This window comes from Rhinichthys klamathensis, unplaced genomic scaffold, assembly GCF_029890125.1.
Source record: "Rhinichthys klamathensis goyatoka isolate OS25496 unplaced genomic scaffold, OSU_Roscu_1.1 h1tg000234l_1, whole genome shotgun sequence".
Classification (NCBI taxonomy): domain Eukaryota; kingdom Metazoa; phylum Chordata; class Actinopteri; order Cypriniformes; family Leuciscidae; genus Rhinichthys; species Rhinichthys klamathensis.
This window is the reverse complement of record NW_026606757.1, coordinates 505,560-530,643: the sequence shown is the minus strand read 5'-3', so window position 1 is coordinate 530,643 and position 25,084 is coordinate 505,560. Positions and strand designations below refer to the sequence as shown.

The window sequence follows — 25,084 nt, the reverse complement described above, 5'->3', positions numbered from 1 at the left end:
TGTGTATTTTTGTAAACACTGCAGTGCTATTCCTGATGTGATGTGTAATGTTTCCCAGATTGAACTCCTTATTGATCTCATCTCTCTTCCAGCCGGATAACATTCTCTACCCCCCCTCCATGCCATTCCGCAAGTCCAGCAACCCAGACATATCTCACGGCTCCAGTTTAGCGCTGAAATTTAAACGACAACTCAGCGAAGATGGCAAGCAGCTCCGGAGAGGAAGCCTAGGGGGCGCTCTTACAGGTAAAACTTTGACTTTTGTGTTGGGGCTGCTCGATTTTGGCAAAAATCATAATCACGATTATTTAACACGATTATAGGTGGGTGATATGATCAAAGTCTTATTTCATGATATTAGTAATTTTAACTAAAACTAATACTAGGTTAATGAATGAAAGTAAAAGTCCTCAAAACAGTTACAGAAGACAAGTAAACAGTCAGCAATACAATAAGAACAAAGAAACTAAATTACAAACAAAACCAACAAAAAATACAACAGAACAAAAATACTAATTAAATAAACAGTGCTTTTGGTTTTTCAGGAAGATGTAATAACAGTGGTATTCAGATCAGTAATAGCCTACAACAGAAATTGAATAAAGTAATCAAATGTAAAATAACACTGCTGTATACATTAAATATAGACTAATCCTTATGTGTGGTGAGTGATTAGTGATTTTATCTTTGTCTTTTGTTGTTTGATTAAAATGAAAGCAGCCAAATAAATCTGTTAAGGGGATACTCCACCCAAAAATGAAAATTCTGTCATTATTTACTCACCCTCAACTTGTTGCAAACCTGTATGAGTGTCTTTCTTCTGCTGAACACAAAGCAAGATATTTTGAAGAACGATTGGAACTTTGGCACCATTGACTTCCATAGTATTTTATTTTTTTTCTACAATGGAAGTCAATGGTGCCAAACAACTGTTTGGTTCCAATCGTTCTTCAAAATATCTTCCTTTGTGTTCAGCAGAAGAAACAACAACAGGTTTGCAACAACTTGAGGGTGAGTAAATGATGACAGAATTTTCATTTTTGGGTGGAGTATCCCTTTAAGAGGTAATGCACAGACCCAGTATACTGTTACACACGTGCTCTTTCTCAATGTTTACATTCACTTTAAGACATAACCGACTGTGTTATGAGGACACTTACCAAAACGGCATTTCGACATATTTGTGTGCAGGCTATTTGACCATTTAGGCGTGTACCGGTATATGAAGCCAACAGTATACTTTGCTTATGCGCGTTCCGCCCAGTCTCGGAGTGTGCGTACAGGACTCCGCCTAGGGAACACTGTCTCTTTCGCGGCTTAATACACTTTTAACACCGTTTAATATCAAGCATCTGCCGCATTTTAGCAACAATAGACAGCATTTTACAACACTCACTTATTTGGATGTCAAGTTTGGGCTTTTAGGGAGGAATGAAGGTGCACCGCTGTGAAGGAAATGAAGGTGCGTGGGACTGAATGCGGCAGCGGCACAATAACAGTTTCACGTCGATTATCTTGTTTTCATAATCGGTGGAAGCCAAAATCGAAATCGAAAATCAATTACGATTTATCGCACAGTCTACAGTCTTTGTCTACAGTCAGATGTAAATAGGTTCATATTGTGAAACATCATATTTTTCCTGATCCTTTTTCCCTTGACACAAAACCCCAATACTGTAAATAACCAGTTACACGTTTTAATTGAAATTTACTGCATTTTCTGGGTAACAAGTCACACCGAATCATATTTGGATTGATGAGAGAAAAAACAAGTAGTATGGATGTATGTCACATTTTATTAATTTCTAAAATACTGTAAAATACCAGTAAATAAACAAAACTTTTACACACAGTATTTTATTTCCCTTCACTCCACAACAAATCCTTTACATTTAAAATGATCCAAATATCCAGGAATCACAGGAGTAAACAAAGGCAGCGTAACAGCTTGTATCAATAAACAAAAGGCAACATCGGAGGAGGAACATAACCAAACTCAGGACTTAAATACTAAGAAAATAACAATGAACTAAATAAGACATGGCTGGTAATTATAAGTAACCATAGAATCATACAGGGAATTAATCAGAAACCACAACTAATCAAAGCAGGGAAACAGGAACTAAGGGAACATCAAAATAAGAACATCAAAATAAGAGCCCATGACTGTGACACCTGCAAATATTTAAAAACATTTAATTGGTAAAGTTTTATGATTTCAATAGATTAGACATGCTTCTTGATTATTAAAATTGAATTTAGCTATTAAATTGGAAATAAAAAAAATGAATGGATTTCATATGGGCTCTAAAAATGTAATTTGTCAAAGTTTTAATAAATATTTGACAAATTGTATATAATATATTGTATAATTTCAATTAATTAGACATGCTTTTTGATTACTAGAGTACAAACTGCAGCAAACAAGCATCCGTTCGTGCTCATCCGCAGTTGAGTTTACTTTATAAGCTGTGCGGTCACGGCTGTGCGCGAGATGGAGCCGAACTCAGAAAATAAAGTACACCGGGCCTTTAAAGGGATAATTCACCTAAAAACTGTCAATTACTCACAAACTTACTCACTGGACTACACTGTTCCAGGTCTATTGGAGCCATTTGATAGCTTTGTGTAAGGAACAGATCATAATGCATTTATGCTTTTTGCATGTTAGCTAGCTACATTTTGGAGGGCGGGGCTTTGCAGAGGGGGCTTGTGTTAGTTAGCTAAACGGCAGAACTTAGCAAAACGTGTAGTGAATTGAGGGCGCTACATTTATGTATTTCCACCAAATTTCCATTTTTTTGTTTTGTTCAAGAAACCTTGATTGTTTACAAGTTGACCTCAGGGAAAAATATAATAAATATACATTTATAATATGGCCTCTTTTAAACATTAAATGTGTTAGTCACAGACAATCCAAGCGAGACCTTTTATATAACTGATCACAATCAGTCGATCTCGTTTAAAGCCATTGTGAAAAGTAAAGTCAGAACTTTATAATGCAGAAAGTTGTTATTTCATTTATTATTTTTCTGTTTTGGATTTGGCTCCTAAGAGCTTCATTATGCTATTTTCATTAGACGTGACATTATGACCACCATATTTGACTACATTGTTTCATGTGATGTTTGTCTTGCTGTTCCTCGAGGTCTGATGTGTTGAATCAGGTATATAGGGCACACTGCTGAAATGTGCTGAGGGCGTCTAGCTGGCATTTCCTCAGTCATGTGGACGATGACTATATGGAAGCGGTTTCGCAGTGAACCGGAATCGCAGTTTTCCTCCTACGTATCCTGTTTTTTGACCGGGTTCTGTGACCATATAGAGCCCACAAACACATAAATACAGGTTAGCAATAGGTTGTCTGGGATACAATGCACAAAGTGTTTCTAAGAGAAGAACATATGAAGGTCTTATTATTTAAAAAAAGAATCCTCTCTCACCTCTCCTAAACTGAAAAATGTCAATCTTTTCTGCTTGTTTCAATCTGATTTAGTTTAGTATTCTAGTATTTGAAGGCAATTTTGCCCTTACTGCAGTGAGGTTTTGCTAGTTGCCAGGGAGAAGATTGTTCTGTATTAAGCTTGAGAGGACAAACAGCTGCTGATTCATATGTAAAGGACTTCAGAAATCAAGAAACACTTAAACTTGAAGAACACTTGAAACACAAAACATGAAGTGAAGAGCAGGACAGATATGCATGGACAAACACATAATACAAATGATACGGATCATAATACGGATAAGTCCATTTTAATCACATGGAGAAGTTCCATTTAATACATTTGATTGCATTTTATATTTGTAGTAATCAGCTTTTATATTGTCCCAAATCAAATTAATTGAAATGAACTCTGCGATGATGTCAAGGCCAAACTCCTGCCATTATTTATTTACCTTGATTTTACTATTTATTTGACCAAAAGGGACACAAGCTCCTTGCTAATGCATTATTTGCTATGCAAGCAGCTATTTGGAAATAACACATCAAATATTTGCTTCTCTGAGTCTACAAAACCATTTAAAATGACAAGGCACAGTTTTACGCAGCACCTAATGCACCATGAAAACAATTCCTGAAATTTAAGATCACAAAAGCGTAAATTTATTATATTAAACCGTATACAATTTGGGTCTAACAGATTTAATTTCGTCTTACATGACTCCTCAACCAATATATTGCATTTGTATGGCAGCTCAGTGTTATGAAGCTATATTAGATTATCCATCTAAACTATCAACAGATCAACGGGGGGCTGGAAAAGGATTAGTTTAGGTGAAGAGGCTGTCCACAGTGCTGTAATGTACTGTGACGGTGTGAAAGGCATGAATATAAGATAAATAGTGGTGTAAAAGAGCTTCTCTCAAAACTAACTTTTCTGAGCCATTTTTGCAATGACTTTTTTGATCAGCTGGTGTGACAAAGATTTTCATCATATTAACTATAAACCTGATCCACTTACATTTAATGATAGAAAGTGTCAATACTTTTTTTTTTAAAACAGTACAGTATATCTATTGTTTTATTATTTAAAAACAAACAGACTTTATTTTCTTAAAATGTTTTGCTTAAAGTGTGCTCGTGCTATATTTCTGTAAAATATATGCCACTTGATTTGATATCTTGCTATCTAATGCAATGAAAATCATACATTTAAAGGGATAGTTTAGCCAAAAATGAAGATTCTGTAGTTCCAAAGCTGTATAATGTCTGCGGAACACAAAATAATATATTTTAAGAAGTCTATTTGTCCATACATTCTAAGTCAGTGGGATTTAAAAACACTCCGGACCCCATTGACATTCATTTGCAAAAAACACACAGAAGAAATGAAGAAAATTTGTGGTTAAATTTTGGGTGAACCACCACTTTGACTGTGGTTTTAAAAGGCCAGTCACACAGATCGCTGTGAGGACCAATTTTCCCCCTTTTTTCATTTTTTTTTTTGTGTATAATGTCAAAAGACCCAAGCGCAACAGTTAAACATGTCCAACTGGTGCATTGTTTACATTGAAAAACAATGGAAAAGCTGCACAGTAGAATGCAAGAAACTGTCCCTAAGTGTCCAAATGTTTTTGGGCTTGCTACACAGAAAAAATATTTGTGTATTTACACAAATCTTATGGCTAGCTCACTGGGCGTTTTGACCTTTGTCCCACACCAGGCACGTGTCTATAGATGCTGTAATGTGGGTCATGTTGATCGGCATATGTTTATGACATGTCCGTTATGATGAGTCACTGAGTCATATCCTGTGAAATAGTAAGACACTCCCAGAATCCTCTATGATCTTGTCTGAACGTTACCTTCAAGAACATGTTCTGTCCAGTATGCTACCACTAAATACTAATGTTCCCTGGAATCCTGCTGTACTTTTTACTTATATATGTAATGTTGTATAAGTATGTATTTATATACTGTATCACTGGTGTGTGTATGTGTGTGTGTGTGTATATAATGTATGTATTCACAGGGGTTTGACAATGAAACTGAAACAATGACCAATATAGTTTTGTGTGTGTGTGTATATAATGTATGTATTCACAGGGGTTTGACAATGAAACTGAAACAATGACCAATATAGTTTTGCGCCTATGTATGTGCGGCCTGGTGGACAATCTTCACTGATTGCACATTCCATCATTAAGAGTAGAGTGTGAAGGTTGAATTAGCAGCGTCACGGTGTGGAGAAGCCCCAAAGAGGCTTTACACCCGGACTGTTGCTGCCCATAGTGAAGCGCGGAGTGGATCAGTGATGGTTTGTGCTGCAATATTATGGCATTCTCTACTGTGCTTGATGGACGTGTTACTGCCAAGGACTACCAAACCATTCTGGAGGACCATGTGAGCCTAATGGTTCAAACATTGTACCCTGAAAGGGGTGCCGTGTATCAGCATGATAATGCACCAGTACACAGCAAGACTTGTGACAGAATGTTTTGATGAACATGAAAGTGAAGTTGAACATCTCCAATGGACTGCACAGTCACCAGATCTAAATATTTATGAGCCACTTTGGGGTATTTTGAAGGAGCAAGTCAGAAACAGTTTTCCTCTACCAGCATCACATAGTGACATGGCCACTGTTCTGGAAGAGGAATGGCTTTAAAATCCCTCTGGCCACTGTGCAGGGCTTGTATCTGTCATTCCAAAGACAAAATGATGCTGTATTGGCCACAAAAGGAGGCCCTACACCATACTAAAACTTTATGGTCTAAAACCAGGTGTTTCAGTTTCATTGTCCAACCCCTGTAGGTGTATGTGTGTTTTACTCACACAAATATTGTATTTTTTTCAGGGAAGTACCTGCTGCCTTATGCTTCAACCCAGCAGGCATGGTCAGCCACAGGCTCAGAGACCACCAACTTGGTGCGCATGCGCTCCCAGACCCTAGGCAAATCTGCGCCCTCTCTCACTGCAAGCCTGGTCAGTATACCACAAACAAATAGAGTTTAACCCGATATCATGTGGTGGATTCCCTGCTCAAACACTAGGGAGCGCCACTGTATCATTGGCACAAAATAATGAACATTGATTTGGTCTGGTCTGATCTGATGGAGTCGATTGTGATAAAGAACCTTCTCATTTCCGTACAGTACTTGCAGGATGTTTGCATTTTAGCATGTTGCATTTGAAGAAAGAACCAGGCCTTTAGTTTGAAATTGGAATAAAGTCTTATGGACTGATGAGGATGATTAACCTGTTCAGTCTTATTGAAAGAAGAATAAGAAAAATAAAGCCAGGAAGTTATCAGAAAAATATATAACACCTAATCAGTTAAAACATTGATTCTACTGATTTTCTATGAGGTGGGTTGAATCCAACCAAAACGAATGACACTTTGTGGTACCAAACATAGTTCCAGTTTTTATGAATTGACATCACACCTCTGTTGCCATGAAAAATCATATCTTGTTGTCTATGGTCTGTATTAAGTAAGTATCAAATATGAGGCCTCGAAAATGAAAATTCTCTTAAAATTCTGTCTACTTAGCTTCATGTATAACCGTTTTATTATTTTAAACAGTATAACACTTATTCCTAAAAATATCCAGGCATCTCTATTCCGTACAGTGAAAGTGTTGACTAGAGGCTGTCAAACCAGTACCATAAAAATACTCTATACTATGCAATTTGTAAATGTTGTTCTTTGCATGAGTTGTATAAAGAAATTCAGGATCGCAGCAAGTTGGAGAAGTAGTCTTCCTGCTGGGTCAGTAAAATTGTTGGTAACACTTTAGAATACTGTTCGGTCATTAATGAATAACTGCAGGAACAAATGAGAAACGCAATATTAACATTCGTATACTAAATACAGAAACTGTTAATTAATTTGTAAGTAATATCGCTCAGTTGAATAAGGTAATTCTATTAGCTAATCAATAACTACTATTTTTTTTTTTAACTAAAGTGTTACCAAATTGTAAAGTTTACATATCTTTTGTCTGCTTTTACCGTTTGTATTATTTAAATGGAAAGTTTACCAAAAATTCCAGGTCTGTCATCATTTACTCACCCTCATGTCATTCAAATCCTTAACTTCTGGTTATGTTTGGAAAACAAATTAAGATATTTTTGTCCATCCATTGAAAATCCATGAAACCAAAAAACTGTGCTTGATGCATGAGAACAAATAAGGTTTGTTTGTATCTGTTAAGGATTCACATTGAGTTTCTGTTAATTTGTTTATCATTATATGGAGTTATTGTGTCTCTTCAGAACACTTGATTATATAATACATTGATTGATAATACATTGATCTGTAATTAACTGAAAATTGTGGAAAAAATTAAAGAATATTGAAATACCTTAGTTTGTGTTCTGAAGATGGACAAAAGTCTTTTGGAGTTGGAATGACATGAATAGAATGACATGAGGGTGCATGAGGATAATTTTAGCAGGAACCAAACCTTTAAAAGTCATCATCTAGTCTACTTCATCTGTTCAATGAGGACCAATTGTCCCCCTTTTTTTTTCCTTTTTTTTGAGTGTATAATGTCAAGTAAATAAGACCTTGCATTGTTTAAGAGCAAGTTGACCATAAGAAAATGATATGGCTTCATTGTGGATTTTGGATCAAATATATTCAAGAATTTGTTTTCCTTTACTTTTGTCTGTGCTGAGCTGGATGCTGTGAAGATATCCTGAGAACCCGCCATGTCTTATTTGCTTCTCCTGAGCCGTGGCAAACAGAGGTCCAGGTTCCATGATGGGCGCCTGATTGAAATTAATGACCAGAGAGAGCAGGGTCAATGCTGCAACAAACAGAATGTCATTTACTTAGCGGCTGTATCCGATCTGCTTTCATTGGAGCCTTCTGGGTCTCTCTCACTCTCCCTCCCCTGCTGAAGTAAACAGCCTTTGACCAGCTTAGATAACCAGTTAAAACCATTTTGCTTGTTCCCCGTACTGGCTATGCTGCTTAGGGTTGGAAAACAAGGACCAACTTTTATACAGAAACAGTTCTGTAAATAAGGAGCCCTAAATATAAGCACAAATGCTTCTAATGACATTTGTTCCTATTACTGGTTCTTGTATGTCTTCAATGAATGACTCTTCATTTGTCCTTCTATTGGACAGAACACACTGTACTAAAGTACACTGCTCCCATTTATAGCACAGCACAAAAGAAATCCAAGTTGTGAGCTTTGCAGCCTGAATTTAATATGATTCTTGAATTAATTGAATTAGTCAAAAAGGCTGACTAGACTGAATCAGTCTAATGGATCACAAAGTCACTAAAATGACTCTGTTATTTACTTACTGAACTGCAGCAATTATTTTCATAATGTCTTGAAGTAATCCGAGAACCGTTACTGTGTGATATGAGAGACTGAAGTGTGATTACTGACTGGTTGTTCATGGGTATTTCTGCAACTATGCACTGTTTTGTGCTCCTTGGATTAGGGGTTGAACGACTTTGGATTTTGAAGTCGACATTTATGTGATTAAAAATTCGAGTTAACGTCGACTAGTCGCTGATGACATCATTAATGAACAAATAAGCCTGAACCTCGAGCTGAGACTCGAACGCTGGTTGCCTTGTGCACAGCTATGGCATATGACACAGCGTTGGCCACAGTGCTATTGATCCTACGCAACAGCTTATTTTATCAGCTCTTTTGTCTTTGGGTCATTATATTCCTCACAGATTTCTGCTCGTTCTAAATCTACCTAACCTAATATACCTATAACGTAGCACAGTAAAGATTACATCTGCTTTAGTGAGAAGATTGATTACATGTGAATTATTTATATTCTAGGCTATATGATTCTATCTGGCAGCATCTCTCTACTAATAGTGAAGCTGTGGGTTTTAGTTACTAAGAAATATATGCTAGATTTTTTTCAATATCTAAGCTATTTTATTGATAAATCACAGAACAATGTTGACAATACATTTCTGCGCTACTGAATGTTTCTGTGCACGCGATCTGCATGTGATGTGCGAGACAGTCTGTATGTGTTTGCGTTACAATGCAGCAGCACACTAGTTCAGAATAGCAGTGAACTTACGTGTACAATAAGCTATTTAAAACGTGCATTCACCCGATCAAATTTGAGCATCCAGATGGTATAATCAAACATATTTTGTGGAGCACTCTGAGTAGTATATGTATTTATTTGTCATAGATTTCTTGAAATCTTCTCGTCGACGTCAAGCTTAAAGCGCCATGGCAGAACATTAAAGTTGATTAGTCGACTAATCTGTGCAACCCCTTCCGGGGATTGATTTTTTTTTTTTATGAAACTGTCTTGGAAACTTTTCACCATGCGGTCATAATGTTTGCTACTATTTTAAGTGCCTTTTTTTGGCATAGATTTTATTGTTTTACCCCTTTCCAAATTCATGCAAAAAATCCAAAAAGTAATGTAATTGTAACTAAAGTAATTGATTTGCATAACCACTTTAAATATTCTTTGTGTGAAAAATAATATTTACACAAAGTACTTTCCCGCAGTTGTGGTGTCATTTCCATCACAACCAACAATTGTCCATATAATATGTAAAAAAAAAAAGAATAATAATTGTGCATTTCCAATAACATGGCAGAATTATCCTGTGATTTGTGTGTATACATTGTTGCTTTTTCAAAACAACTGAAAGAATAGTTAATGGAATTGTGTGTGTCTCTCTCTGTCTTTGGTATCATCTCAGCTGTTTTGGCTTTATCAGGCCCTGCTTCTAAATCAGCCTCCCTGAAAATCAATGGTGGCTGGGCCTTCCCGCTTTGCGTCGACTCCTATTGAATTGCTAATGGCCTTTTCCCCTGCGCCATTCCCGCGCTATCTTTTTGGATGTTCCCCCTCCCGCAAAATACAAAGGGAAGGAGTATGCCTTAGGAATGTTAACGCTGTTTAGTGAAAATGAGTGCCTGTGGAGTAGGCCGTCGATTCATATGTGACCTTGGAAAGATATTCCTCACACACAGAGGGAGCTTATCTGTTTTCCCTTTGTAAACCTCATGTGGAGGGTATATGGGTTTGTGCTTTGGTCTGTTTGGATATTCAGGAACTTTGTAAACTGTATGTGTTGTTGGAAACAGTTGTAGTAAGATAAAATGTGTTTTTGTTGTTGTTTTTTTCTACAATGATCACGGTGGAGATCTACATTTATATCAAGGGGATTTTGTGTTTACTGTGCCTTGTACTTTTTATCAAGTCCTCTTCACGGGAACTCTGAGAAGAAACATGCAAAAAGAAAACAAGAAAAACATGGATTGTGCTTCAGCAGAAATATATTTGTCTTGGGGTATTGTGGTGGTGGTTGTGTATATTATCTCTACAGGAAACACTTAAAACCAGACACTCCTCCACCTCCAGAAGAACTGTCAATCAAATCGATTCTGCTGTCATGATTGTAATGTTAATTATTTAAAGGAAGCAACAGTAAGTCCCGTTATGCTTGGGGAAAAATCTTTGATAACAATCCATTTAAAATATTTTGGTGGGCACCAAAATGAATCCTTGTCCCGCCAAAGATATATATTTGATCATTTTATGTGACGATACCTGCCGTTCTGCAGTACCGGTAACCGCGGATAGCCAGCTTCTTTGAAATGTTCCCATGAGTGTTTGTGTGAGCAGTCAAAGCTTTCAAAGGTTTCTGTTTACAATGCGTTATTGCAGCATTGAGCTTTGTTGCCAATCACAGAGATATCTGTTGAGCGTGCAAACACAATGGCCAATCAGATGTGCTTAAGTTAGTCAGAATCAGAGTTTTTGTTCAGTGCGGGTTCCGCATACTCACGAAGTATAAACACAACGTCATTATTGCACGGCTTAGACAGCTTCATTGATTATTTGGTATTATACGCTTTTGCAAGAGTGCAGCTTTGTGTACCTTGCGTTGAACTGAAGTAATTGACAGCTTCAGTGAGAATATAATGGCAGCGATCTTTATTTGCTTTCTGTATATAATATATATTTTTCATGCTAAACTACACATTGCAAAGTTTCTTGTTTGACAGCTGTATTTAAATGCACGATTGAATCTGATTGACAGTCATAACCATAGCAATGGATGGAAGAAAACATTCTGATCTGTGTATTAAGTCTTGGAGTGTAAATGCAAAATAATAGACCTACCACATTTTCTATGTAATATGTATGGTGTTTTTTGTTCATTTTATTGAGGGACTTTTTACATAGAACTATTTTATATATAAAAATCTGTATATTTATAAGCACTTTGTTTTATAAGCTGAGGCTATGTCTACATTAATCCGGATACATTTGAAAACCGCGTTTTCATTAAAAAATGCTCTCCGTCCACTAGCGTTTTGGGCGTTTTCCAAAAGTTTCTCATCCCCACTGAAACGTCAGCAAACGCTAAATTCACCTCACTGCGCATGCGTAAACCCTCCCAAAAGTTCACTGAGATGATAGACAAAAAATAAATAATAAAGTTATCGCGCAATTCTTCTGGCAGGAGAATTTTATTTCGCAAAAAATCTCACCATTCACTGATGCGTCCAAGTCGCAGTTCGTCAACATACCGGTATGTGTTTGGTCTAAAACACAACTGCTCTAATGTTTTGCCGCAGGACAGCAAATGCGAGTAACTTTTCTGTCATCTTTGCAGGACTGCGATATGAAGAGTGTCCAAAATAGCATATTTAGAATAGCACACTACAGGCACAATACCGGTATAAACATGTATATCTATTGGTTCAATATGCGGGACATGACTAAACATGCGTCATCATTTTCAAATACCTCCGTTTTCACAGTCCACACTACATTTTAGAACGTCTTTTAATGAATTTGTTTTTAAAAAATAGGAATGATGCAAATCAAAAACTAAGATTTTTTTACATAATAATAATCTAACATCAGCTAATTAAAGCAGCACTCAGTAAGAATTCCGTTTTTGTCAAACAGCGACCCCTAGAGTCGCTGTGGAGCACTTGTACTGTCGTGAATAGCACTCATGCAGAGATGGCTCGCACTCACGGCCGGATCCCCTCCGCCTGTACACCGGTACCTGTTCAGTAGGATGGACGCTGTAACGAGTGGAAATAAGGTATGGCCCCTTTAAGAGCTGCGCGCGCCCAACACCACATGTATACGGCGCCGGGTTATTTCTGTTTGATGCTCATTTTATCAGAATTTTATCAGATCTGTTTTTTGCCGTAAAGCAATTCGTTACCTCGCGAGACCTGATATCACACGATACTTCCTAACACTCAGGCCGGCGGCTCGCCGGCCCAAAGTTGCAAGGGTGGTTTTGCGGCTCACAGGCACCAGGGGGGTGCGAGACGACCACCATTCAACACGAAATCAGTAATATAAACATTACAATGACTCCAAAGCTGTTCGGTTAAGGTAAAAAAGTTACTTAGTTCACCTTTAAGATCTTGAAGAGCATTTGATTATAACAGGTGGGTTGGATCTGAACTCTACAGGTAGGTAGATCTCCAGGAACAGGATTCGGCAGAAGAAAGAAAAGACATGTTGGATATACAGTGTTATAAATTTTATAACAAAATCTCACGTTTTTGTTATGGGTGTAATTTCTGTAAGGCCTGTCCAATCGGTCGAACGACAGTTTCCGATAAGCGGGTGAAGGTTTACGGCGTGTTACTGTCTTTTCATCGTGGCAAATTAATTTAATCATTGAATGGGGATGTTAATATAGATAGTTTAGATGTTCATTTCCTTTGTTTTCTCAGAGTTGCCCTCTCTTCCAGTTTTTCCAGTCTTGCACTTCCTTTTTCCTTTTGTGGAAAACATAAACGCAGAAAAGAAAAATGTTGAATGATGAAAAAAAGGTGAACTCTTTTATACTTTTTTGAACTATACTTTTGAACGTTTTCATATGTTGAAAGTGGTCTGCAACTAGTGACCGTCAATATGATTCATGCATTTTAGACTTCTAATACGAAAGTTAAGTTGTTGTTCACACATATCTCGCCTTCCACCCTAACTCTGAAATCTGGAATTTATTAGCTAAGACAGCTTTTCACATATGGCCACCACCTTTTTTCTCTTAATTTTCTTAGTAAGGTGTTTCGTGCTCCATAAACCAAATCATCCCATCAGACCTTACACTGTCATATCTGAAGCTGATGAATTATGCAATTTATTAGAAAGATTTTGAATCGACTCTGTGCTTTATTAGCAGGTCCGCTCAGGGCGATTGCAGTTTTTATTAGTATCCGGTTGTCACACAGCGTAGAATACAAATGACGACTACAAAGGGATTATTTATTCATTATGACACTGCAGGAGTCACAGTGAGTCATCCGAGTTAAAGTTCCCCCCAGGGGACATTTTCATCAATTCCATAAGTCCTGTCTGAGCTATAAAAGGATTGTTTGGATAAAAGTATAATCATCTATTCTTACAAAGATTTATTGAATGTTAAATATTTTCAGCCAAAATACCATAGTGACTACACTTACTATTACATAATTATGACATATACAATTATTATAATGTAAAACTATACTAAATGAATCACATTACGACAATATAGACACACGTCCTCTTCCTGGCAGATACGTAACATCTTTAGTTGATTGGAACTTCTTAATTATTGCCCAGATGGTCAAACTGGGGATTTTCAATGCTTTAGCTATTTTCTTACAGCCATTTCTTTTGATGCACATCACAACTATGGTTTTACTCATTGTAATGGATGATTAAGGGAATTTGGCCTTTTTTTTTGTTTTCTCATATTTAAACTCCTGTGAAACAAGAAGTCATAGTTAGACAATTTCATGTTCCTAGTCACCCTGGTGTGCTACAAAAAGGTAAATATTAATGGGAATATACTTCAGAGATATTTTACTCGTAAAAACTTCTAGGGGTGGCAATAATTGTGGCCAACAAGTTTTGGAGAAAACCATTTATTTCATAATGTGTTATATATATATATATATATATATATATATATATATATATATATATATATATATATATACACTCACCGGCCAAATTCTGACTCTAACATCTGAATGTCTCAACAGAAATCGAGACTCATCAGACCAGGCAACATTTTTCCAGTCTTCAACTGTTCAATTTTGGTGAGCTCTTGCAAATTGTAGCCTCTTTTTCCTATTTGTAGTGGAGATGAGTGGTACCCGGTGGAGTCTTCTGCTGTTGTAGCCCATCCGCCTCAAGGTTGTGCGTGTTGTGGCTTCACAAATGCTTTGCTGCATACCTCGGTTGTAACGAGTGGTTATTTCAGTCACTGTTGCCCTTCTATCAGCTCGAACCAGTCTGGCCATTCTCCTCTGACCTCTGGCATCAACAAGGCATTTCCGCCCACAGAACTGCCGCTCACTGGATGTTTTTTCTTTTTCGGACCATTCTCTGTAAACCCTAGAGATGGTTGTGCGTGAAAATCCCAGTAGATTAGCAGTTTCTGAAATACTCAGACCAGCCCTTCTGGCACCAACAATCATGCCACGTTCAAAGTCACTCAAATCAACTTTCTTCCCCATACTGATGCTCGGTTTGAACTGCAGGAGATTGTCTTGACCATGTCTACATGCCTAAATGCACTGAGTTGCCGCCATGTGATTGGATGCTTAGAAATTAAGTGTTAACGAGCAGTTGGACAGGTGTACCTAATAAAGTGGCCGGTGAGTGTATATATATATATATATATATATATATATATAATATATTAATATTTTATGGAAAACCAGTCATATCTGACTAAGTTGCATTCAGTAAGTACCATTTTATTATTGCATTCAGAAATAATGTAACATATCAGTAAGTAACACATTATACACATAAAAATGAATTTTAGTTCCCCTCACTCCACAACAAATCCTTTAAATTCAACAGCATTCAGTACAGAATAGAAATGAAAAATATAAGTGAAAAACAAACATAAATTATAGTGGCATAATTCATTATAAGCTACATTTATTGTAAGCCGAAATGAATTTATTTAAAGCAAAACGAAATGCCCAGAATGTGGGAAATGTGCTTTACAAATTACCTTCGGCGTGCTTAAACTGGTTTTGCATGCTTGATGTCAATTGCATTATATAAGTCACTTTGGAATATAATTGACAGCACGTTTCATATGATTTAAAAAAATAATTAATAATAAATGAAAATATGGTATATAATCTGCAACCAACATCAAACCTGTATGTGGTGCATATCTGTAGAAATTACAGTTATGGTAAAATGTCTTGAAATGTCTACAGTTGTCTTACAAAATTTCACCAAAAAATATGTCTATTAAATGTTTTGCTTTTGTTGATGTTTTAAAGCTTTTGGCATTGTATTGCTTGGCTTAAATCCAAGAGGAGCTGGTCTTAGTGGATGTTTGCTGAGATGCAGCCAGCACTTTACCATTTGTGTGAGTTTAAAGCCTTTTCTACCCCATTAATTGCTTATCTGTTTGCAATAGTATTAGTGCAAAGTCCTCAAAAAGGCGGCAGACCCTGACTTCATGTGGGTTCATCCCCTCCTCCATATTTGTCCCTTCAGCAAGCATTACAGCTCGTCATGGTGTACAATGAAGCGCTTGTGTTTTCATGCTGGTTTTGGACCCGTTGAGCCAAACAAATCTTAGTCAGAGCCACTGTAAGAGAGAGACAAAAATCTGATCTAAGATCAGCGTGAAGATTTAACCTGCTTCTGTCATGGCATATTGTCTGTCCTGAGCATGATTAACTTTGACAGGAAATCAATACAGCTCCTCCTGGCCAGATATGGAGATAAGACATCATAATCCTGATGTTGAGGCTTTGTGGCCACGAGACCCTCTTCATTATTTTGGCCAGAGATGTCCTTTACTGATAACAGTGTCTTTTGTCTTAGCTTGTTTTCTTGAGCCAGAACTGCAAGGCAGGAAGAATAACGTCACTCGAACAACGACTTTTCAGGTTTTACATTTGCGCTTCAGGTATCATTTTAAATGCAACATACGTGCATACTTTATTTATTTGAAATTCTGTTATTTATACACTACCAGTCAAACATTTGGAATAATCACGACACTACTCAAATAGAGTAATGTTGTAAAATTATTATTACAATTTTCAGTTGAATATATTTAAAAATGTAATTTATTCCTGTGATGGCAAAGCTGAATTTTCAGTAGTCATCACTCCAGTTTTCAGTTTCACGTGATCCTTTAGAAATCATCCATGCTGATTTTCTTTTCAAGAAACATCTCTTATTATTATCAATGTTGAAAACAGTTTTTGCTGATTAAGGGACGAATTAAATTGATCTTGATTGATTGACAGTAAATACTAGGGCTGTCGATTTAACGTGTTAATTTCATTAATTAGTTAAGTAAATTAAGGTGACACAATTTACACACCTGCCCTACCCCCAGACCTACATAGGTCATCTTACATTTCATACAGTTGATTGATGATGAACATGATGCAGGGCAACAACTTACTGTGTGTTGTAGTCTATAGAATGCAGTTAGAATGCACCTAAAATTCAAGATATCAGGGCAAAAATATGCCCCTGTATGAGTTTGTCTCATATGATATTTAAAGTCCCTGTAAAGTCTAAATTAAGTATGTTTTCTGAGTTTGTCACACCACAGAAAAATGTGTTATTAGCCACCCAGCCAAATTTGAATGATAAAAAAAGCCGGCAAGTACATACCGGTAAAATAAGCTATCAAATTCTTGAAAGAATTAGCATTATTCTCTGCTCTCAAACGCTGTCCGCTGGCTGCGCTGAAACCACGCCCACTCGCGGGAAAGCTGCCGACGCTGATATTAGGTGATACTGTTTTCGCGACGGGAGGATGAAGGCCGAGGCGGGAGATAGTCGGTTCGGCCCCATTCACCAGTAACAGCGGATTATCAGTGAATCCCAGTTGTCTCCGACGAAAGTTTATAAAACTATCCCGTGTAAAATGATCACTACAGAGGCGGGTGTTGGTGGTGATCCTCAGCTTTCCATCAAGGTTGGCTCTTCACAAAATGAATCCACCTTGATGTGTGGATGTGATGTGATCGTTTTTAGGAAATTTAAATAAAGACACCGATCTGTTTTGTACATGATCGCATCCAGGTAGTAGCCTACGCATTTCCGTGTCGAAGGCATAGCTAGCTAGCAAACTGTAGGCTGTAGTAAATAATAGTACTGACAGTAACTCGCAATTGAGCGCCAAACTGATGCGAATGTGCTCTATTGTTAGGGTAGGGGCCAGCCTCAGTGGCCTCAGTGCGTCATCAAGTAGGGGCGTGTCCATGAGCTCAGGGGCTCCAGTGCGTCATCGAGCCCCGTTTTAGCCCCGCCCAAAAAATCCGGAAAATAGCAATGGTGAAAAACTGTTTAACGGTCTAACTCCACAATTCAGTACTTCACAGTTCACAGTCTTTGTAATATGTTTTAGCAATACATTTCTAACATTTATAATGTGTTTAGAATTTTTTTTTAGAATTGTTTTTACAGGGACCTTAAGCAATTCACACGGGCAACGACTGCAATATCACACGAGTGCTGTTTTTTGTTCTGAATAGCACAATTTCAAATGTGATATTGATTTACAACAGTTCAATAAATATGAAGTTAATATCGTGGTATATTTTAGACACAATATAGTCTGTTTTTGCTAAATGTTTCCAACGAAAATATTAGCCTACGTGTGAATCCACAGCAGAACTGTTGTGTGTTTCCGAGCAACACAGTAGGTGTGTTCGACTTGAAGTGCCTCATAGACCGATCTGTGTTTTAGTTCATAATACAGTGAGAATGATTAGAGAGCAGATGGCTCTGTATGTTTTCAAATCGTTCTTGCGCTGTGGTATTTTTATGTCATATAGCAATCGGTCTGCGCAGCGCTGTTTCGTTTCTGAATGAATTTGTGTAGTGAGCGAATCAATCGGGTGAACCAAGAGCTGCGTCCCAATTCAAAGGCTACATCCTTCGAAGGCTGATTGTGTCACTGCGAGGGATGAAGGCTGTCCCAATTCAAAGAATCCTTCAAAACGTGACCTCGAAATGTATACTTCATTTCCCGGGCAATGAAGGATACAACAGATGGATCCTTGCCTACCCCCAGAAAATTCATTGTACAAGTTTTTGAAAATGGTATCTGTGTAAACAACAAAAATCGAATCTCTGAAGACGAGGACGTCTTTCACATGTGTACTACGTGTTCAGTCTATAGCGTGTATATCACCATCTAATGGCCTGGCAGCAGAATATAGCGTTTTTAGTCATTTTCGCAGATCCGTGTGAATGAGGATTGTTTTGACAATGGTGTCGTCTGTACGCGGAAAACTCAAAGGAAAAACGTCTCCGTTTTAAGCATATCGTTGTCGTGTAAACGTACCCTTAATTGGTAGATGATTCAATGGCCCATTCATTTAGCGCCACCTACTGGCAGGTTTAGAGTGCCACTAATTAAAAAAATTATAATTTCATATGTTTTGGGTATAGTTTGCCCCCCCAAAAAATCTGTTTATTTACATTTACTCATCCTCATGTCATTTCAAACCTGTATGTGTAACAAGGGGTTGCAGACAGACAGATGAAGACTCCAACACGAGTTTAATTACAAATATCCAAAAGGCAAACAGATGGTGGCAACACGCATAAACACAAACAGATGGTGGTGTAACACATAAACGCAAGAGAGACCAGACAGAGAATGAACGTGAGGGTATAACTTTTATATAGGATAACTCAAACAAGATGATAGATCACAGCTGAAACAAACAAATAATGATGGTAACCAAGGAGACAAACGAGTGGCGGGAATCTGAACAAGGAAGACAGTGACAAATGAAAACAAACTGAAAGTCCATAATGAATTTTTTTGCATAACATAAAATACATTTTGAAGAATGTTGGTAACCAAACTGTTTTGGTCTGTAAATATATCTAAAAACCAATTAAGTTGCAGCTGAGAAAAATAAAATAAAAATCATGGTCCTTGAAGTTTGTGTAATACATTCTTTAAAACGTTGAATCAAATAAAAAAAATAAAAAATCTTTCTAAAGCTACTTTTTGTAATGTCTACTTAAGGCTTTTCTCATTTAACACAAGCATGACTTTAAATGATATTTTGGGGGTAATTTCTCAGGCAAATTTAATGTGCGATTTAATTTGCCTGAGAAATTAGATTAATTAATCGGCACATAATGTAATTAATTCGATTAAAAATGTTAATTGCTTGACAGCCCTAGTAAATACTTTAATTTATTTATTTTTGTGTTACTGAAGATTTCTATTTTAAATAAATTCTGTTCATTGAACTTTCTATTCATCAAATAATTATAAAAATATTTATCACATTTTCCACAATGATATTAGGCAGCAAAAATCTTTTTTCAACATTGATAATAAGAACCATTATTGATAATTGAGCACTAAATCAGCATATTAGAATGATTATCAAATAAATGCAGTCTTGGTGAGCATAGGAGACTTAAAAAAACATTTACAAATCTAAATTTATTCCAAATGTTTGACCATTAGTTTACATAAGCATTAAATTGGCCATTTGCCACCCACCTCTCTGGATATATCAACATTTGACATTGGAAACTCCATTGCGGTCGACTAATTGTTTAATGTTCAATATTTTAAGTAGGACCCAAAAGAACCTTCTGAGTATTGCTGTCCTTTCTTGTCGCATTTTGCTGTGGTACATAGATCTGTTTCCCTTGACCTTCAAAATCATCTCAGGAGGGTTATGAGAGGTGAAAGCCTCGTTTAGTAAACCCGAATTGAATTACAGACATGCTGCATGTCAGTGTGTACACTGGGAGACGGCAGTTAAATGGGAACTGTCTTTCTGATGAAGTGGGAGCAGTTGGGATGTTGAACCCTTGACTCACTGGTCCGTTCCATTTTGAAATGGTTTTCTGTTGAAATATCACTGCATTAACAATCAGGTGAAATATGACATTGTTTGTCATTTTACAACCTTCAGTGTTACAAGATGGTGAGATATAATTGGAACAAGTGCAAAGAAATGTTTTAGCAGGGTTTCCGCGGGGTCTTAAAAAGTCTAAAAAAGTCTAAAATTTCAAAATCACAATTTAAGGCCTTAAAAAGTCTTAAATTTGCTGAAGTATTGTGTTCTAGGTCTTAAATAATTTTAAACAGGTCTTAATTTTCCTACGTCCTCCCGCAGCGCTTTGGAATGTTTTTGTTTTTTTAATGCGTGGTGTTATAGTTCCTTATTTCACTAGTCCATAATTCACTTTAAGACTACAAAATAGACCAACATGCAACAGCCAATCAGCTTTGTGCATCCATCTAAGCTGTCTTCAGTACTGTTCAATTTGAATAAATGAATTTACTTTGCAAGTAATTTTGAGACTCTGCGTTTCCTTTGTACGTTTTTTTTTAATGTCATGATATAGGTCTTAAATTTAATTCATAATGGTCTTAAAAAGGTCTTAAAAAGTCTTAAATTTGACTTTGTGAAACCTGCAGAAACCCTGTTTAGGCAAGTACACATTTCAACTACTGTAGTTAAGGCAACCAACTATATATATATAGTTTATATTCAACTCTCTATACATTTATTTTAGCCAGAAAGCTACATTTGAAAGAAAGCCGAGTTGCTTATTTTATATTGCTAAATATTGCAATTGCTAAATTTGGGATGTTGTTTTAACACAATAATATCAAATATTTGAGACCAAGATTCTATTGCATGACATCACTTTGTGCTCTGATATGATATACTCATACTGCAGGTGCTCTGTGGTGGCCGTCAGGTTTGCCCTTGCTGTTTGATGTGCCAGTAAAACCGTGCTGTTATCAGGCCTGGTGGGACAGACTGTGACTGGAATGGTTTCAGGTCTGTGAAGCAGCGTTCTCTGTGTATTTGGTCTCTGTAGGCCAATGGCTCATATCCTTACGTCCCTGACAGACTCAGATGGGCTAGAACGGAGCTCGACCTCACAGGTCACTCAATCAACCTTCACCACAGGCCCTCTGGCCTCACCTCTGAAGCCCCTTTCCACTCTACATCTCTTTCTCGATCTCTCCATTTCCTTTAGACTCTCTCTCACATGCCCATCTTCCATATGGAAGCCTCTCAAGTCTCCCACCCACTGAGAACAAAGAGGTCTCTCACATAGTGTCATGACCGTTGGCCAAAGCCCCCTACCTCACCTGCAATGACCTCAATGCTGCCCATTTTCCTTATCCCCAATCCTCATCAGTATCGGACAGGATGCACATACACAATGTGATTTACGTACAAAACATCCTTTGTTGGTTCTGGAACTTCCTATCAAATAATTATAACCCTATCCACAACCCTAATCCTAACCTCCTCTATCTTTACTAGACCTTATAACAAATCTTTAGAGTTTTAATGAGATTTTACACCTGGAAAAGGGCTCTCTGTTAGCATTCCCTTTCACCTTAAAGGGAGTTGCTTGCTTTAATTTAGTAAAATGGCTGCTTATTGGCTGTCATTAGAGAAGGATGGATTTTGTCCACAGAATGGTCACAATTACATCATCTACCAGGGATTTGAGGGAACAAAAACGATTTTAATGTGTATTGTATTGGAACATTTTATTTTTAGGGTTGTCCAAGACAAGTTAACTTAAATGGATAGTTTACACAAACAATGAAATGTGTCCAAACCCGAGTTTTGTTCATCTTTGGAAAACAAATAAAGACGTTTTTTTGTTTCTTTCATTGAAACCTTAGAGATGTCTGTCCCTCCATTGAAAGTCCCCTCACCTAAAACTTAGATGCTTCTAAAAGTTGATTGATATCTATACATCATATGGATTACTTTTGCAAATTCTCAATTTATATGGTGAATTTATATGAACCGATTTAATTTAGGCTTTTATTAATATAAACATTGATCAACTCGCTTACATGGAGAAAGTCAAATATTGTGAACATGGAAGCTCAACCTTACTTGTTTGACTCAGGAAAACAAACCTCATTGGTATGTATGTATACATACAGGTATGTGCAAATTTTTAACACCTTTATTTTAATATGACATTACAGGTCAGAAATCATGACATTTATCACAGTTATTTTACTTAGGCATTGTGTTTAACTGTAAGAGATAAAAAATGAATACAAATCCATCCATCCATCCATCCATCTTCTTCCGCTTATCCGGGGCCGGGTCGCGGGGGCAGCAGTCTAAGCAGAGATGCCCAGACTTCCCTCTCCCTGGACACTTCCTCCAGCTCTTCCGGGGGGACACCGAGGCGTTCCCAGGCCAGCCGGGAGACAAAGTCTCTCCAGCATGTCCTAGGTCTTCCCCGGGGTCTCCTCCCAGTGGGACGTGCCCGGAACACCTCCCCGGGAAGGCGTCCAGGAGGCATCCGAAACAGATGCCCGAGCCACCTCAGCTGACCCCTCTCGATGTGGAGGAGCAGCGGCTCTACTCTGAGCTCCTCCCGAGTGACCGAGCTTCTCACCCTATCTCTAAGGGATCGCCCAGCCACCCTGCGGAGAAAGCTCATTTCGGCCGCCTGTATCCGGGACCTTGTCCTTTCGGTCATGACCCAAAGCTCATGACCATAGGTGAGAGTAGGAACGTAGATTGACCGGTAAATCGAGAGCTTTGCTTTGCGGCTCAGCTCTTTCTTCACCACAACAGACCGGTACATCGACCGCATTACTGCAGAAGCTGCACCGATCCGTCTGTCAATCTCCCGTTTCATCCTTCCCTCACTCGTGAACAAAACCCCAAGATACTTAAACTCCTCCACTTGAGGAAGGATCTCTCCACCAACCTGAAGTGAGCAAGCCGCCCTTTTCCGACTGAGGACCATGGCCTCGGATTTGGGGGCGCTGATTCTCATCCCAGCCGCTTCACACTCGGCTGCAAACCGTCCCAGTGCACGCTGAAGGTCCTGGTGTGAGGGGGCCAACACGACAACATCATCCGCAAAGAGCAGAGACGAAATCGCGTGGTCCCCAAACTTGACACCCTCCGGCCCCTGGCTGCGCCTAGAAATTATGTCCATAAAAATTATGAACAGAACCGGCGACAAAGGGCAGCCCTGCCGGAGTCCAACATGCACCGGGAAGAAGTCTGACTTACTACCGGCAATGCGAACCAAGCTCCTGCTTCGGTCATACAGGGACCGGACAGCCCTTAGCAAAGGACCCGGGACCCCATACTCCCGGAGCACCCTCCACAGGCCGCCTCGGGGGACACAGTCGAATGCCTTCTCCAAATCCACAAAGCACATGTGGACTGGTTGGGCAAACTCCCATGAACCCTCCAGCACCCTGTAGAGGGTATAGAGCTGGTCCAGTGTTCCACGGCCTGGACGAAAACCGCACTGTTCCTCCTGAATCCGAGGTTCCACTATCGGCCGTATTCTCCTCTCCAGTACCCTGGCATAGACTTTCCCAGGGAGGCTGAGAAGTGTGATCCCCCTGTAGTTGGAACACACCCTCCGGTCCCCCTTCTTAAAAAGAGGGACCACCACCCCGGTCTGCCATCCCAGAGGCACTGTCCCCGACCGCCACGCGATGCTGCAGAGGCGTGTCAGCCAAGACAGTCCCACAACATCCAGAGACTTGAGGTACTCAGGGCGGATCTCATCCACCCCCGGTGCCTTGCCACCGAGGAGTTTCTTGACTACCTCGGTGACCTCAGCTAGGGTGATGGACGAGTCCACCTCTGAGCCCCCAGCCTCTGCTTCCTCAATAGAAGACGTGACGGCGGGATTGAGGAGATCCTCGAAGTATTCCTTCCACCGTCCGACGACATCCCCAGTTGAGGTCAACAGCTGCCCACCTCCACTGTAAACAGCGTTGGTAGGGCACTGTTTCCCTCTCCTGAGGCGCCGGACAGTTTGCCAGAATCTCTTCGAGGCCAGCCGATAGTCCTTCTCCATGGCCTCACCGAACTCCTCCCAGGCCCGAGTTTTTGCCTCCACAACCACCCGGGCTGCAGTCCGCTTGGCCTGCCGGTACCTGTCAGCTGCCTCAGGAGTCCCACAAGCCAACCAGGCCCGATAGGACTCCTTCTTCAGCTTGACGGCATCCTTTACTTCCGGTGTCCACCACCGGGTTCGGGGATTGCCGCCTCGACAGGCACCGGAGACCTTACGGCCACAGCTCCGAGCCGCCGCTTCGACAATGGAGGCGGAGAAGATGGTCCACTCAGACTCAATATCTCCAGCCTCCCTCGGGATCCGGTCGTGGCTCTGCCGGAGGTGGGAGTTGAAGATCTCTCTGACAGGAGATTCGGCCAAACGTTCCCAGCAAACCCTTACAGTACGCTTGGGTCTGCCGTGTCTGTCCAGCTTCCTCCCCCGCCATCGGATCCAACTCACCACCAGGTGGTGATCAGTTGACAGCTCCGCCCCTCTCTTCACCCGAGTGTCCAAGACATACGGCCGCAGGTCAGATGAAACGACCACAAAGTCGATCATCGACCTACGACCTAGGGTGTCCTGGTGCCACGTGCACTGATGGACACCCTTATGCTTGAACATGGTGTTCGTTATGGACAAACTGTAACTAGCACAGAAGTCCAATAACTGAACACCACTCGGGTTCAGGTCGGGGGGGCCGTTCCTCCCAATCACGCCCCTCCAGGTGTCACTGTCGCTGCCCACGTGAGCGTTGAAGTCCCCCAGTAGAACGACGGAGTCCCCAGTCGGAGCACTTTC

The 25,084-nt window shown here is 39.2% G+C and overlaps 1 protein-coding gene across 1 annotated transcript in view; it reads left to right on the top strand.

The window, feature by feature from the left end:
* Positions 1-25,084, top strand: part of mast4 (microtubule associated serine/threonine kinase family member 4) — a 160,972-nt gene that overhangs the window by 43,049 nt on the left and 92,839 nt on the right. The window contains exons 2-3 of the mRNA XM_056265469.1: positions 93-246; positions 6,300-6,427. Coding sequence (XP_056121444.1) covers positions 93-246; positions 6,300-6,427 — 282 coding nt within the window. The remainder of the gene's footprint in view (positions 1-92; positions 247-6,299; positions 6,428-25,084) is intronic.